At 41.4% G+C, this 17610-nt stretch overlaps 1 protein-coding gene across 16 annotated transcripts in view; it reads right to left on the reverse strand.

Annotated features, from left to right (window-relative positions):
• Nucleotides 1-1007: 1007 nt before the first annotated feature.
• The window catches only part of GUCY2C (guanylate cyclase 2C), a 140937-nt gene continuing 124334 nt past the window's right edge, over nucleotides 1008-17610 (reverse strand). For 14 of the 16 annotated variants that reach the window (XM_045061416.1, XM_045061421.1, XM_045061419.1 and 11 more), the window contains 7 exons: nucleotides 17513-17604; nucleotides 14581-14739; nucleotides 10232-10424; nucleotides 8563-8737; nucleotides 6009-6107; nucleotides 4269-4363; nucleotides 1008-1653 (listed from right to left, as the gene is read on the reverse strand). In XM_045061416.1, coding sequence (XP_044917351.1) covers nucleotides 1396-1653; nucleotides 4269-4363; nucleotides 6009-6107; nucleotides 8563-8737; nucleotides 10232-10424; nucleotides 14581-14739; nucleotides 17513-17604 — 1071 coding nt within the window. In that variant the 3' untranslated portion in view covers nucleotides 1008-1395. Of the gene's footprint in view, nucleotides 1654-2752; nucleotides 2830-4268; nucleotides 4364-6008; nucleotides 6108-8562; nucleotides 8738-10231; nucleotides 10425-14580; nucleotides 14740-17512; nucleotides 17605-17610 lie in introns of all 16 variants that reach the window. The other 2 variants (XM_019834559.3, XM_003988439.5) reach the window with 1 other exon arrangement.

Below are 17610 nucleotides of genomic sequence, written 5' to 3' on the forward strand. Positions count from 1 at the left end.
TCTGGAAACACACTTGTAATCCAAAGCACTTGTATATCAAAGAGAATTTCCCCATAAGAAATAATGGAAACTCAGATGATTCGTTCCACAACCCAAAAATATTCATATAAAAATGATTACAATACTGTAATATAATACAATAAAGAAAATACAAAATATAAATAAACTTAAACAAATTAACCTGTTCTTACCTTTGAAAACCTTCGTGGCTGGTGTGAGGGAGACAAGAGAGAGGAAGCCGATTGTGTAGGACGACTTTCACTATCAATAATGGATTCACTGCTATCTATTGGCTCAATGGAATCTTTTTCTTTGTATGTAACTTTAACAAGAAACCTATCCAATGACCTAGAATAAAGCAAAGCATTTCTAAGTTTACTCTTGTATGGAGAAGCAAAGGACTGTCCAAAGGTGCTTTGAAGTGACAAAAAAATATATTAGTGCCAGTTGTGGGCACCTTCCAATGTTCTGAAAAAATCACTGATTTCTGCCAAACACTGCGGCCTGAAACTGAGCATCAAGCATGGGGGATGGTCACCCACAATCCTGCAATGAGAGAGAGATTGAGAAAAGAACCATTGGCTCCGTTGTGATCAGGTGACATTGGGTGTCACGTATTACTTGTATTGCAAGACATCTCTTGTTTATCAAGTTAAAACTTATTAGAAATGCTTGCTCATCTGGTAGAACACATGCAGAACAAGCTAGTCACAATCCAAGGTTTTACTGGACTTTGTATTTACCGGGAAGTAACATTTGATCTTTGTCTCAGACGGGAGACAACTGTAGGTCCCGCCTCCCGTGATAGAAGGCTAGATGTAAATTCACCTCATGTGGAGCAGGTGATACTAAACATCAAGGTTTTTGGCCCTGAGCGACAGTGCTGGCTTTGCCTGACTTCAGTGCTGGGGAATTTAGCAAGCACAGTTTTTCAGCCGGCACAAGACGATGGCTGCAGCATTTCAGGGAAGTGGCTGGAGCAGGTGGAAACACATTCACAGACTCAGTAAATTTTTAACTTTTATTCCTGCCTAACATGTAGCATGCTTCCTGCAAAAATTATGAGTTAAATATAGTTTAATGGAGAAAAGTTATTTAAGATATAATTGTGACAATTTAAAAAACTCCTCTCATGAATGCAGAAGGAAAATGAGTCAGTAAACAAAACAAAAACAAAAACAAAACAGATGAAGTAAGAACACAGTCTCTTCAACCTAGAGATAGTACATCCATTCCTCTTCTTTCCCAGGTGGAAGCTCCCTGGAGTCACTGTTGAGGTCAGACTCCAGAGTAAAAGGTAATTTTTGTGCTGAGAGCGCACATCTGATTCATAGAGGCAAGTCTGTGTTCCAGACAGGGCAGCCAAGGCGAAGCAGAGTGTAGTATCCAAATCTTCTATTGCATTAGGTCTCTAGGACACTTAAGGCCGCTAAGTGAGGCTGTACTTAATTTGCTGAGTCCTTGGACTTCATTTTGGTTTAAAAATGGGTGTTCTCCTTGTCTGTTGTGTTCAGCTGCAAGTATTCCAGAGTGCCTTTTTTGTAGCTGGCCACCCGTGTTGGTTTTCGGCTTCTTATCCCCGCCGCCTGTCTTTTCTGCAAAGAGTTGGCAATCATGTCGGAAAATTCGGCTTGCAAGCGCTGCTGATTCTCCCTGGAAAGAGAGTGGGGAGAAAAAATGGCACTTCTCAGCAATTCACACAGAATATTCCTTAGCTCCAGAACAATCAGTTCAGTTTACCCAAAAGAATGCTTATTTTATCGAATTCTTATTCGGAATGCTTATTCTGCACCAAACACCGGGAGTCCGGAGAATACAGAATGAGCCTTGCTTTTGACAAGTTTAAAAGAGCTGCCATCCCTGCTCTGTGTAACTGGAGAAAGAGCAGAATATATTTTGAGCGGAAAATTGTATTTCAATTTCAAACTGAAACAACACGCTGCTTGATTTGGAAGGGCGGTGAGGTTTACGCAAGCCACCGCAGGGAGGAGAAAAGAAGCCAGGACAATGCAAGGCCCCTGCAACATAAGCCTGAGGACTTGGTCCCACACATCCTGGAGCGTGGCTCTTGTCTGAGGAAGGCTTAGAAGGGATGGTGGGTTTCAAGAGTTTGAAATGGACCTGGGGCCCAGAAAAGATCTGGGTTGTTGTGGCTTCTCTTCAGGCTTGCCGTCTATGTGGGTCCAGCATCTAGGGGTCTGCAAGACAGGGTCTCTGTGCCATAGCAAAAGCCACAGTAACAGCTGTATGACTTATTGCAGCAACGAAATGTGCAACTGGATGGTCATTTGAGTCATCTTCAAGGGAACTGAAACCTGTTCGTTAGACTTGAAACCTCATCTTCCTCCTCTCTGGGAGAACCCAAGCTCCACATGAAAACGCAGAACTGCAGTCCTGGGACTGGAAGAGGGCCCGTTTCCAGCAGCCCAGCAGAGAGCCGTTGGCAGCCATAGAGATTAGGGTGCCTCTTTGCCCCAGCATGCTCCACTCATGCCCGAACCTGTCATGCAGGAGGTGAGTGGTCAACTACCCTCTGTTCTGAGCATGCCTGAAACACCCCATGTCTGGCAGCCAGAGGGGGAGGTTTCTAAACTTCTCGTGTATATAGTCTCTGGCCTTTTATTCAATAGATCATTGCCACTAGCCAAGCTTTTTGCCCACAGTGAAATTCCTTGTATGTGGCACAGCTGTCAAAGCCAAGACTTCCACTCGCCTGTCCCCTCCCCACCACACCCACCCCCTAGCAGCTTACACAGTAGGAGGTGTTGGCAGGTTGTACTCCCGGTCCTTCACCCCCGTCAGCCAGTAGGTAGTCTCGGTTCCTCTTCCCTAGGGAGGCAAGCAAGGTGAGTGCCACGGAGGCCAGGGAGACAGGTGAGTTCCAGCCCGACATTCTGACAAATAGTCATTTCCAAGAGACCTTTCCCTTCCATGTTTCTTATCACTGCCTACATTTCAGCACAGCACATGTTCCCGATGTGATTCTCATCCTCTCTAGACAGATCTTCATTTCCAAGTGCCTTTTTGAAAATAAGCCTCTCACCCCCCAGACATGTTTGTTTTTTCCAAAGAAGAGTTCTCTTTTTTTCCCAAAGACATTTCAAAATGTCACTAGAGGAACATCGTAAGAAGTCTAAATTAAAAAAGAAGGAAACTGAGGTACAATCCTGCTTCGCCAAGAAATTCAACTGGTTTTCATCACCTACATTTTCTTCTAGCCCTTTTCGCCACAAGATTTTGTCACAAAAACTAGCCCTTTGCTAGTTTCCCCACCTTAAGCTTAAAAAAAATGAAAAATCACTCATCTTTCAAGCCAGTAGTTTGCTGGCTATGTTTGGACCACAGTAACCTAGACACCGCTTCTACTCGGGTGGCAATGTTCTGTATAGAAAGTGTATTTATGGAGGACTCAAAAAGTAAGTGTGATATTAGGACACGTCTACACGAAAGGAGGCTTTTCCAAGTTGCAGTCACAGTGTAAAGGCCAGAAGCACTGTGGCTCCTGGAGACAGATCATTTTAGAGTTGGTAGTTGGCTTCAGACCAATCCTGAAAAGATTCTCAGGACCTTTGAAAAGTGGCCTGAGAGCCAAGTGGAGACATCTGGTGGCTCTGGAGGGTAGTTGTTCTGAATGTGAGGAACATGGTGGAGAGGAGAGACCGGTGGTTCTCAAACTTTGGTGTACGTCCCGATCACTGAGCACACTCATTAAAAATACAGATTCCTGATGTACATCCACAGAGGGCCTTCCGCAGCAAGCCTGGTGGAGAGTCTGGGCATCTATATTTTAGAAAGCACCCAGGTGACACTGGATCAGAAGTCTGGGGACCACAGCTGGTCCACAGCTTCAGAATGGTAAAGCAATCCCTGGAGAGGTGGTTTTAGAGAGAAGCAGCATCTTGCAGTGAAAGCCTGGGAGTGAGTGAGGAGATGGGGGCTTTGACTTAAGTTAAATAAGTCCCATCCCACACCTTAGCTCTCGGCTTTGCAGGAGGACTTGGGGACAAAACCTGGATGCATGTGGAAGAAATGATGGTGACATTTTATAACATATTGGCCCTAGTTCAAAATATTTAAAGCGTTCTGAGTTCACATTCTTTGGTGGTGGCTTCTCCTACAGGGGATCATGGGTGATCACTCTGGGGAGGGCAGAAAAGGATTCTTCATCTGCATTGAAGATGACATTATTGACCACTGGATGTCCATTCTCCAAGGAGGTGGGCCAAAGTGAGTGCTTTTTCTGGGTCTTCTGCCTGCGGATCCCTTACCTTTAAATATGTTTCCCCTCTCACTTCATATAGGAACTGGCATTCAGTTCTCTTCAGGATGGCTATTGTGGAGCCACTCACATGAATTCTCAAGGCTGGAAATGCAAAACAGATCAATGAAAATCTCAACCATTTTAAAGAATATTATACAAACACATTTGTTTCCACTTGATTCAGGACATTTGTTACAGATGTTCTTGACAGCTGAGATGGTTTAGTGAAAGAACACTTAAAAATACAATCAGTGAGATAAATATCACACATGGGATGAAAGAGGGTCTGGCACTGCTTTTTGGGGTGCTGAGTGACAGGGTTCCTCAGGTTGTGCTCCACAGGTTCTCACTCTAGCACAGAGCGGTAGCCCCTGCACCTTGTCTTGGGTTTAGTTTGTGGTACGGAACTTGACAGCTGGAATTTGGTTTTGGGTCCCTGTGTATAAGTTCTAATAAGCAGCTTAAGTGTGGGCAGCAAGGTAGAGACTCAGGAGGGAATTAGAGGGTCATGATTTTCTTAAGTTTTATCCTTTGAGGATACTATTATCCTTCTCATAAATAGTTGGTGAAGACATTCCCTGTTGTGGTCCACCATTGGTGCAGCACTTTCCCTCAATGGGTGCCACAGACAGTGACAATAGTACGAATAATCGCAATCCTATGTTGTCTGCCATGTATCAGAGGCTTAGCATACATCACATCAACTCCTTCCAGAAATCCTTCCAGCAAGCTTGGTATCCCATCCTCAATTTATTTCTTCAGCCTTCCGATGCCTAGAAAGATGAGGTAGATTCCTCCCCAGCTTAGATAGTGACTTCTGTCATTATAATTATAACCAAATCCGTCTGGCCCCAACCTTATTCCTTCCTTTACACCATGATTTTCTAGTACAAATCAGTAGCAGGCTGTCGGTAGAATACCAAAATACCACTCTACCACCTGTGTTTTTGTAAGCTCCGCCCACGCCTATCAAAGCTTTCTTTCTCTCTTTTTTTAAATTGTATTTTTGAATACTTATTTATTTTTGAGAGAGAGCATGAGTGGGGGAGGGGCAGAGAAAGAAGGAGACACAGAATCCGAAGCAGGCTCCAGGCTCCGAGCTGTCAGCCCAGAGCCCGACGTGGGGCTCAAACCCATGAACCGTGAGATCATGACCTGAACCAAAGTCGGATGTATAACTGACTGAGCCATCCGGGTACCCCTCTTTCTCTCTTGTATATATTTCTGTTACTATCGCTGTCACCAATATTTATGGAGCATCTACTGCATGTAGCTCATGGTGTCTCTACCCTGCGAGGCAAATGCAATATAGGCTTTTGCATATAATAAATACTTACATTTTTCTTTACGAAAACCAATTCTTGGGAAAACTAAATTGGAATAGGAAAGTGAACCAGTGTATGCTCCATATCTAGCCCACTGAATCTTTTTTTTTAACTTGCATGGATCTATGCTAACTTTCATAACTATTCCAAGTAGAGCATGCCTGAATGCATTTCAAATGAACCAAAACTAATGAAATAGCCCACCACTTAGCTAAAAAGTAAGAATACAATAATTCTCAGTAAATGGTAACAACAAAAGCAAATGCAGCAAGGACTGTATTGACACAGGCTCACGTCCAATGTGAAAGGTCATTCCTTCATCTCCCTTGTACTTTGTATGTCCCTATTGTGCATTTTATTTTGTAATTCCCCTCTGCTGGAAGCCACAAGCTTCCTCTAAGAAAAGCAATCTCCTTTCTTACGGAGGCCAGTGGATTCCATCCTAGAGGCTGTGTTGACGGTATCTCCAAATAGGCAATAACGAGGCATCTTGATTCCCACAACTCCAGCAGCACAGGGACCTGAAATGCACAGAAAGCAGGAAGTGGAAGCGGCAGAAATCACAGTGTGGAGTTAAGGTGGGTAAGCCTCTTTCTCAGGCACAGTGCCGAATCCTTCATTTTACGTAGAAGTGGATGGCAGTGTGAAAAAGGAGCTGTGGCTTTTGTTTTAAATGGATGTATTCAGTGAGGAAAATATGGTTGGAACAAGACAAGCTTCTAGAAGGTGTTCTGCCCTAGCACAGAAAAGTACATTTGCACAAAACAAGAAGATATCCAGAGATCCAGGCTGCAAACGTGGGAAGTCGTTTTTAGTATTTTCAATAGAAGGCTCTCAGGGAGAATGGAGACTCTCCCACACCACACTTCCCTGAGCTCTGAAATGCTGGAGGGCCTGGTACATTGGAAGTCTCAATGGCCAGATTTTGTTTTAGTTTATTTTTATTTACTCAGAGTAGCATTTCTTGGCCTGGTGAGCCAATGATGGAGAACCCGGAAGACAAGGACTTGGCATAATCACCTCTGAGCACTTCACATGTTAGGTGAAATGCAGTGGGATGGGGGTGGGGAGGGCTGTGGCACAAGGGCATCCTGACAAGAACAGAAACCAAAGCAAGACTGGGCACAGCAGGATGTTAGTCAGGGAAGAAGGGTTGTTCATGAAGCATTTGTGTGAAATGACTGAATGCAAGGAGTTACACATTTTAGAAGTTCAAGATGAATCTAGAAACTGCAAAACTGGATTTTTGGATAACGGTAGCTATTGATTTTCTAGTTGGCTTATTGGGTTTTGATCTGTATGAGTTCCTTTGTAGATTTATCCTACAAATTCTCTGACCACACACATTGAAAAAGAATAAAAATACTGGATCTTCCTTTGAGTGCCGAGCCCTTCTTTGTTAGGTTCAATGCAAAACAGCACAAAATAGCCAACCGAAAAACAAACAAAAACACACAAAAACAGAACAACCTACAGAAGGCAAGGAGCAACAGAGGCTGCGACTTGGTCAGGAGATCTCTGATCTGTGCCTTCGGTGTGCTAGGTCTAATTACAGGTGACTCTTCACTTCAGAAATGGAGTAGATAAAGCTGGGGAAGGGCCTGGTAGCAGGAAATTCCTGCAGATATTAAGTCTTGTTTTCAACTATCAGTATTTAACCGCAACCTCCTAATTTCTTAGCCCTAAACCTCTCCAGGTATGTGTGCCTAATATCTATTATCATTCCAGCCCAATGTGGTGGCATGTGGGCCCAGGCGCTGAGCTCAGACATTGAGTTGGTCACAGGGGAAAAGAGATCGGGCCAGGAACCAGAGTTGGTTGACTTGGTTCAGTCAGCCTCCTTGACTTGATTCAGTCAGCCCTGCTGCTGTCCCTCAGGCCTGGCATTTGTGATGGGTCAGAAAAGGGACCCCGTGCTGTTGCTGGCTAAGGAAATGCCGGAGAAGTCCCCTCCTGTGTACACAGAAACATCCCTAACACATGGTTGTGGACATGATTGGGGAAGAGCGAACATGGCAGAAATTTTTAACTTCCATTTACTGTTACTTTGAGAATATCACTGGTTCATTACTAAATCAAGAAATATTTACTGCCAGGCTCTGTGCTAGGCACTGTGGATACAGGATGACATTCGCAAATGCAGTGATCTGGTTCTTGCCACAGAGTCTGGAGTGATCTTGGGTTTTCTGTATTTTGAGTCTTCTGTGAGCCTTGGAGGGCAGAAAAAAGCAATGGCAAGAAAGTATAGGGAGGTGTGATTTAACACAAGGAAAGACTGTTAATCATTTTAACTATTTAATGATGGAGTGAGTTGGCTTTGGAAACTGAGTTTTGAGGGACTCCTGGGATTATTCTAAAAGTAGCTGTATTATTACTTGTCTTGGAACGTATAAAGATAATTTGTGCCTGATAAAGGATTAATCCAGATGACTTCTGAGTCCTCTCCAACTATATTTTTCTATAACATTTATAGCTGATGTTCTCAAATCTTTACATTCCTGGCTGAGTATCTTTCATGGTCTTTGAAGTGATCCATGTACTTTCAGTACTACTGAGGGGGTGAGGCGGACATAAATGCCTTTCATTATAGGAATTTTACCAGCTATTTTTTTCCCTGTAGATAATCTAATCCATGAAAGATACTATAAAAGTTTAGTGGGAAAAAAATGTGCAGAAGTTGGGGGCAGGAGACGGAAGGGATGGGGAGGAAATAAATAATATATATGAGGACTTAGGAAGAAATCTGGAGGCTGTTACTTCAGTCTGTGGTTGGTGTTTAGCATTCCAGGAGTCAGAGGTGCTGTAAAAGGTGGTGTTCCCTAGAACTCTCAAAGGATTGTCTCATTATATCCGGATATGTAACGGGATGAACTTCATGTGAAAATCAATCACATCTTAAGACCCTTTATCCTTTCTTATTCAGTCGGTGCACAGAGGTTTATATGTTCCCATTTGCTACAATGCTTAACTCCATACCAGAATGAACGCCAATGCGAATCCATATTGGGAGACCGGGAAGATGCTCCAGCTCGAAGGTCCCCATGAAGCTGAGGATATCCAAGGCCATCTTGGCAATGTCTATTGCATGCCTATTGCCATTCCTCTTAGGCAAACCACTGGCCACCATGTAGGCATCACCAATGGTTTCCACCTGTGGAAATAGTTTCTCATTAGTGATTCTATCCCTTCAAAAGGCACAAGAAATTAAAAACAAGTAGTTGACTACATATCAAAACAAAAGCTTTTGAGAACCCAGTCGGAGCATAGCCCTGTACACTTTTTCTGGGACTAGTTCAAGACCAGATCTATGCAAATTTCTTCACGGTTTTATAGTCTAGTTAAATGAATGATAAGTAATTTTGACCATATGAGAGTACTTTATAATAACATAAGTAATCTAGATGTGGTAACAATTCTATAAAGTTTACATTATAATCTGAATGATGGCGTATAACATTTATTACCAGAAAAGTCACCTTTAGCACTTAACATTTTATTTTTGATATCCTTTTTGACAAAAAAAAAATTAATTGTAGGTTCCTCCAAGATGTAATGCACATTCTTATAGCATGGTGATTCTAAACACTTTTCTTGTAATAAGCAAATTTGTATCAGCAGTATCCTACCAACATTATTCTTTGTAAATGACCTCTCTTTTAATGTTATTGTCATGGTCATATAGTTCACATTTGTTGACTAGTTAACTTCTCTTTGCCAACCGTCTCTGCAAGGCATAACCATTTTCTGTCCAACAAGAACTGTTGTTAATATGGCTTTCTGGCCTACATAGGGTGAAGATGGGGCTAGGACAGACCCTAAAAGGGACACCTCTATGTGGGTAATAACCATTATGACAGACTGTCACATGAGTGACCTTTAAACTTTACTTGTAAGGATACAGTATTTCAGGCATATGGTTTATTTCAATAGTCTTCACAATAACCCGCTGAGTTAGGTGTTATTACCATCCCGTTTTACAGATAGGTAAAGTTAAATGTATTTTATGAGGTTGTAGTTAGGTAGGGCCAAGTGGGATTTGAATGAAGAGCTCTATTTCTAAAGTTATTTGCTCCATATGCTCTGCTACTTTTCCAACATGAAAATGGGGGAATTCAATTGTCCTTTACTCTTCTGACTCAGGCAGTATTAGCCCGAAACTGGTCAGCCCACTAGTCAGGTAACAGATCCAGTTCTGAACTTACAGGGTGTTCTCCCTGTTTTCCTTTAATCTTCTTTGAATGATGCTTGTTCTTTCAACAACAGCAACAACAACAACAACAACAACAAAAACAGATTCCTATTCTACTTGTTGTAACTCCAGTGTCTTTTCTGCTTCATTTGCGATCAGTCTAAACACTGTCCATTTCTTTAAAAGGTGATTTGAGAATACTAAATTTATTAGCTAAAATTCATTCCTGATGACCTTTATGTTGTTTCCTTCACAGTGCTTCTTAAAGTCATGTGGGCATTTTGACTTCTGATCCTTCTTATTCTTTCACTTCCCTTCACTTTTAGCTCGTGTTCAACCACAAATTCATTAAACCTTAGAGAGGATAAGAGCTGAGTAATAATAGGAACCAATCAACTCGGGCTCTGCTGACATGGGGTGGTACAATCATTTCGGCCTGGGAGGTGATGTGGTTACCTTGTACACATCGTGGTGATCAAGAATGTGGTCAAAACTCTTATAGATGTCATTGAGCATGTCCACCACTTCCATGGGGGTGCTGTATTTGCAGATGGTGGTAAAACCTACAATGTCACTGAAGTAGATTGTAACTTCCTCATACAATTCAGGCTCCACAATGCCTTTCTCCTTCAGAGACTTGACCACCAGCCTAGATGAGAAAGGGAAAAAATGCCTTCAACTTCAGTAATTTTTTTTCTTATCTCGCATAAATCTGTGAGACAGTAGTAATTGTCCACAAAGCATCCTAGGATTTGGGATTTCCACTGAAAGGAGTGACTAGGAAGCAAAGACAGGCTGCACATACTGAATATAGGAATAGAATATATACATACACATGATACATGTATTTGAACTCAGATGTATATATGCAGGTTTAGCATTAACTTAGTACTTGGCTATTAACCCTTATATGCATGTACATATAACTCTAGTACCTACGTAACCCTCATATGTATACATACTTGTCCACTTTTTACCACTTTGTTGATTGTCAGCTTCTTCTAGATGTTGCTCTACATCCAGAAGCTGAAGAGAGTGTGTCGTTAATGTAAGAGGTTAAATCACTACAGCTATCAGATCTGGCTTTTTCATCAGAGCCAAGGGTTTTGTATCCCAAGCATATTTAACATGGTATTGTTTAATATCACTATAAAGGAACAATGCACTTAAAAATTAACTTTGATATATTCTGAACAAGAATTAATTTGATATGTTTTCGGGTCCTTTAAAAAGCAAAGTCAGTCACCATGTAAACACACGTTAAAATTATGGCAAAACTGCAGAAGTCAAATAAAAGCAACTAAGAATATCTCTGTTGCAGAGATAGAAGAAATAGTATATCAGACTCAGAATTAAGACAGAACCGTAAGAAGGAACTGCACTTCCTTGATGTGCCAATTGCCTAAATGGAGTAGAACTGACATGAGGCTGGATGCTCCCTGTCTGCCCTTGGGATGGCTCTGTAAAGGACTCAAGTATGGAACCATTAGAATCAGAACATGGCCACTGGGAGGTGCCATAGAGGTCATTGATAACCCTGAGGCTTAAAAAGTATGACTTTCACAAGGTCCCACAGCCAGTATTAGAACTGAAGCAGTATTAGAACTCACAACATCCTCCCGCCTTTCAGTCTTTTTATTGCACGGCATCTCCTCCACGACCCAGACCTTGGATATTCATGGAGATGGGGATGATCTGGAGGTATGCCAATTGTGTCCAAATAGCAATGTCTTCCATTCTCCCAGAAGACAGCTCATTAACCACAAGGACAGGCAACATTCCTTTTGAGAACCTCCAAAGCATCAAGGGAATTTTTTTTCCATTTGTGTGATGACAAAGCCTGGGACCTTTAAGAAACACCCCTTTGGTGTGGCTGATTGGATTCTCAGGGGTCACTTCTGGGGTGGTTTTTCTTGACATGCCCAATATAAGGGTGCAAATTTTTTGAAGGATACATAAATGTAATCATAAAATTGGATATTTCACCATTTTTGCCCTTCGTATTACTGCTTATATCTGAAAAGTCATATAAGCTTGGGAAATAGTACGCAAAGAGAGGAACGAATGTTGGTAGATAAATGAAGGGCTGTGACTTAACACAGTGAGCTTTGGTAACAAGCTGTTGCTGACACAGATTAGCGAACACAGTAAATGTCTTAGAAAGGCCTCCCACAAGAAGAAAAAAACTTCTATTTTAACATCTCAAAAGCCAAGAGGGCACTGTTTAAGTAAGCAGTTAGGTAGCATCTGGTTCCTACATGCAGTCTTAGTTTACTTGAAAATCTTGCTGTAAATATTTCTTTTTGATTCTTCTAGGTATTGTTCATGTACATTTTAATTTTCTTTTACAAATATATTTTTACATAAGTTACCAGACAGTTGCACTGGAATCATGGTGTATTGCAGCTATTGAAGAGATCTGTGTTATATAACCTGTGGCAATCCAATAAAACATCTACCCCTGGAGATGAAAAGTAGAGCATAGGGAATATAGTCAATCCTATCGTAACAAAATGTCTACGGCCATACCACCCTGAACGCGGCAGAACTCGTCTGATCTCAGAAGCTAAGCAGGGTTGGGCCTGGCTAGTACTTGGGTGGGAGACCTATCGTGACAATAACGCTGTATGGTGACAGATGGTAACTTCGCTTACTGTGGTGAGCACGGAGTAATACACAGAATCTCAAATCACTCTGTCCTACACCTGACGCTAGTATAACATTGTATGTCAACTACACTCAAAAGTTAAAACTACCATCTAGTGATCAAAGTGGCACATTACAGCAAAGGTAAGATAAAAATCTGAGGCAGTGAGCCAGCTGTTTCAAATCATTTGAGTAACAGTATTGGTTAAAACCACGGATGATGACACCCTGGGAAAGGCAGCCAGATTGTCTGGATGTTGTTTTTGTTACAACTCAGCACTAAAGGCCAGGCAAGGAAGTATGCATCTTAAACCTAGCATTTATGAAGCTCTGATAGAAATTGTAATCTCTGATGGGAATATTAAGGGCTCCAGCCTACTACCAGGGCACCATTTCCAGGCTGTTCCTTGGCATTCTGAGGGCACACAGGTCCTGCAGTAGGCCTCTTCAGGCACAGATGACTGAACAGAGCATGTTGGTAACTCCTACCCTCGTCACTCGGGTTTGTCAAAGAGAAACTGTTCTATTGAGAAAACAGCTCATACAATCTCAAAATCATCATTTTACTAACATAGAGCTGATACTCTAAATGAAGCATGGGCTCAAAATAAAACAATAATGAACACAAGTTATATATAAAAGTCATGGCTATTATGTACAATAATAATAGCCATGGACATTCCAGACTCTGGGCTAAGTACCTTATATCCTGAGCACTATTTCAGGAAATTCTTAGGGCTAGCCTGTGAGGTACAAAAGAAACTGAGGCAGGGGCGCCTGGGTGGCGCAGTCGGTGAAGCGTCCGACTTCAGCCAGGTCACGATCTCGCGGTACGTGAGTTCAAGCCCTACGTCGGGCTCTGGGCTGATGGCTCAGAGCCTGGAGCCTGTTTCCGATTCTGTGCTCCCTCTCTCTCTGCCCCTCCCCCGTTCATGCTCTGTCTCTCTCTGTCCCAAAAAAATAAATAAACGTTGAAAAAAAAAATTCAAAAGAAACTGAGGCTTAGATCATGTAGGTAATTGTTCAAGACTGTACATTGGTAGTCAGTGGTGGAAACACAGTTTGAATTCAGGCCTAGCTGACCTCAGCTTCCACGATTTCACCCAATGCTGGACTGTCTAGCTTAGGCTTCCTCTAACAAAACAGTTTATTCTACTTGAACGAGAAGAGAACATTACCGCTCACTTGTGACAGTTAAGGGCCCCTTGGCCAAAGTCTGTTTTCTAGCTCCACATTTTAACTTCTTGCTTCTCTTAACATTTCTTTGTTATTATCTGAGTACTAACACTCACAAAACTGTAAGCTGTATAGGGATTTCAATCTTACTTCCTTTCTCTTTATGTCCTGGCTGTGATACTGTTTCACAAAACAGACGCCAGCCCATAGATGCCTCTGTGATGAGGCATCTGATATGTGGCCCCCACCTCCTCCACTAATGACTGTTCCTACTCCTTGTAATTTGGCTTCTACTTTGAGGTGAAAAGAAGAAAAGAAATGGGTAGTTAGTGCCTACAAGTGCCTTATGGCTCACAGAATCCAGAGGAAAATTTTAATTTCCATTTTGAGATTAGGGAGAGACAGACAGCGACCTGCCACAGGTCCCAGACTTAGTAAAAGCGGCAAAGTGTTAGAACCTTGGCCGTGCTAACTCCACTGCCCATGCTCTTTCTGGGGCAACACACAGCCGCTTGCAAATAACTTTTTTGGGGACACCTGTGTGGCTCAGTCGGTTGAGTGTCCAACTTTGGCTCAGGTCACGTCATGGGTTCGTGGGTTCGAGCCCTGCATCAGGCTCTGTGCTGACAGCTCAAGAGCCTGGAGCCTGCTTCAGATTCTGTATCTCCCTCTCCCTCTGCCCCTCTCCTGCTCACGCCCTCTCTCTCAAAAATGAATAAACGTTAAAAAAAATTTAAATTTAAAAGAAAATAATCTTTTTCTTCTAGATATTTACAGTACAAACCAGAACAAGTCTTAGCAAGGTATGTGTATTTTTTTTTAGCCGAATAATCTGTTGAAGAATGTGCAAAAGGGAACAATCTTATGTAGATACAACGGAAACAAAACAATACTAGAAGAAAATGCTGACGCTTTCAGCTATAAGAAAGAAGGCCTGGCCGTGGAATCATGAGAAACTACACCGGCAAGAGGACCTGCCTTACCTTGGAAGCAACATAAAATTGAGTCTGTCAGCTCTGTCCCTCTCTGCCTTGTACAGCTGCGTCCTTTCCTCCACCAGATGTTCCAGGTTTCGAGAATACAGCTGTAGACGTCGGATCAAGGTGTCCATATAACTTTCATTTTTTTTGTCGTGAAATAGGCTGTAGGTAGTAATAAAGAGTTGTTACAAATTACTAAAGCATAAACATCCAGTAAAATAGTGGACAAATGTGATTAAAAAGTTATAAAGCAAAAAATAAAATAAAAACGGTCAACACACGTTAAAAAAAATTAGCTTCAGGAGAAATTAAAGAAATAGAAAGAGACGTAAGATATATTTTTAAAGTTTATTTATTTATTTTGAGAGAGAGAGAATCCCAAGAAGGCTCTGTGCTGTCAATGAGGAGCCAGACGCGGGGCTCAATCTCATAAACCATGAGATCACTACCTGAGCTGAAACCAAGTCGGTCGCTTAACTGACTGAGCCGCCAAGGCGCCCCTAGAAACAGACACAAGATTTTTAAAAAAAGAAAACCAAATGTTAGAGTAATGGTAATAGTGGAGGTAAGGAGGAAAAACATCCACTATGATCTTCCTGGAGGGCAGTGTGGCAAAATGTGTCACAAGCTTTAAAAGTACACACACTGATCAGTTCACCAGCACTTCTTCTAGGAACTAGCCACAGGAAACCACAAGAATGTGCTGAAAGGTAACTACAGAAAAGTCACACCAGTCTTTATAACAGCAAGCGTTTGAAAATAACCCAAACGAGTAACAAAACGTAATGAAAATATTATGACACAACAGAATATTCATGCGTTGTATAAAATACAAATTAGAACAGTTAAAGGTACAGAAAGACGCTACCTCTATATTAAGTAGAAAAGTTGATAGAACAGCAAAAATTATAATTTTAATTTTTGAAAACCAATAGCCATCTATTGATAAATAGGTGATGTTTTTCCTTTGTTTGCTTATTCCTATTTTCTAAAATTAAAAAATTTTAATAACGATTTACAATAAAGGGAGAATCTTTTTTTTTTAAGGCATTAGAAGTGATAAATACAAGTATAAGAGAAGGACCAAGAAAAGCAAAGCTGAGCCTTCTGTTTTTTCCTTAGAACAGAAAGCTTGGGTCCTCTGCTTTGGATTCTGTGTCTCCCTCTGCCAATCCCCCTCTCACATTCTCTCTCTTTCTCTCAAAAATAAACAAACAGTAAAAAAAAGAAAAAAATGAAAAAAAAAAAAAAAGAAAGAAAGACTGGGTCCTAAAGCACAAAACCTAACTCTGGATGATCTTGTTAGGCCAAGGACACTTCGAGAAGATGCCAGCTTTCTTCGACGCTGGGACACATTGCAAGCCTTGGTGCAGAGCTCAGTCAGGAGGTACATTGTCTGTAAGGTTGTTCAGTATCGAGATGATGTTTATACCATCTACAGCACCATAGAAGGGGTTGAATAAATACTACTATTTCATTATTACAACAACGATTTAAGTTACCACTTCTGCCCTCAAGGAGAAGATGGCCTCCATCATAGTCCCCTGAGGTGGGGAGGGATTTTTGTTAAAATTTCAATACATTTCTGAGTCTACCTCAGACCTACATAACTGGAAACTGCTAGGTCTGGGATTATGAAACAGTATTTTTTAACAAGTTCCCCAGGGAGGTTTTCCTTGAAGCCACTAGTATAGAGTCTAGTTGGGTGAGGGAGCAGGTGTAAGGAATAAAGATAGATGGTCTCCCTTTGTGATGAATTGATTCAATTAAAACAGTTTTCTCAACCCTGACTGCATAGTCTAATCACCCAAGGAGCTATTATAAACCCCTATGCCAGCCTGCACCCCAGACCAATTATGTCAGACTCTCTGGGGCAGGGTTCAGGCACTGCTGTTGTTTTTTTTTTTTTTTAACATTCCTGCCCCACCCCCTCCTGCCTGGTGATCTCAATGGGCAGCCAAGTCTGAGAACCACCCTATTAAAGGCTATGTATCAGGGGCCCAGTTTATCTTCATGAGTTTACATTTCACTTATCACATATACAGTCTCATCGGATCTTAGTAAAATGTCTGTGAAAAAATTAAAAAATGAGCAAGAATTACATCATTTGTTATTTTCTGTTCCTTCCACACAAATGACAGATTAGATGTACCCTTCAATGACCACTTTCATGATTTCACTTGACCTCATCTCAGCCCTGGGCTTTTAGGTTCAATAAGTATCTGAATCTTTGACTTAATGAGAAGTATGGAAAATAAGAGCTGGAAGGAATTGCAGAAATCATCCTATTCAAGTCCAGTTTTAATAAAAAGAAAATTGACATCCAGTTAGGGTAAGCACTTTGCCCAATGTCCTACAGCAAGCTATTACCAGACCCTAGTCTAGAAGCTGGATCTCCTAATCTCTTCACTGTTATTTTTTTCACTCTAACTGAAAACACGGAAAATCTAGAATTCAACCTTACTGGATAATTGTGTGCTTTTTTTGTTTTTTTAAAATTTTGGACCCTGAATTAAAATCTGATTCATGGCACAAGGCTTAAGCACCTAGGGCCAAAGTTTCTGATTTTAAGATTTTAAGAGCTTCTTGATCTTAAGAATGATCTAGTGGCTTTGCAAATACTCAGGACTCGTGCTAGACTTCTAATTATCTCCAGAAGGGTCAGGGAACTAGATTTTTAACAGACATATTTATGATCAGCCAGAGTTTATATATTAACCAGGCAAGTTTTGCCCTTGGCTATTTAACTTTTCAAGTGATTATTCCCTGAGAAAATGGTCTGTTGGTCTCCATCGCATTTTAATTTTTTTGAGACAGGGGTTGCAGTCTGGGGTTTTTCATTAGAACAGGCATTCCATTCTGAGGTGCCACTGGATGTCAACTATTATTAGAAAAATCTGAAATAAGTGAGGAAAAGCAAAAATTTCAGCAATACCCAAATATCTTGGCCAACGTAGACTCAATTTTCTTGAAATCTGGTCTCTTCTCTGGATCTTCCTCCCAGCAGTTTTTTACAAGTAGATAGACCTGAAA

The sequence above is a fragment of the Felis catus genome, chromosome B4 (genome assembly GCF_018350175.1).
Source record: "Felis catus isolate Fca126 chromosome B4, F.catus_Fca126_mat1.0, whole genome shotgun sequence".
Taxonomy (NCBI): domain Eukaryota; kingdom Metazoa; phylum Chordata; class Mammalia; order Carnivora; family Felidae; genus Felis; species Felis catus.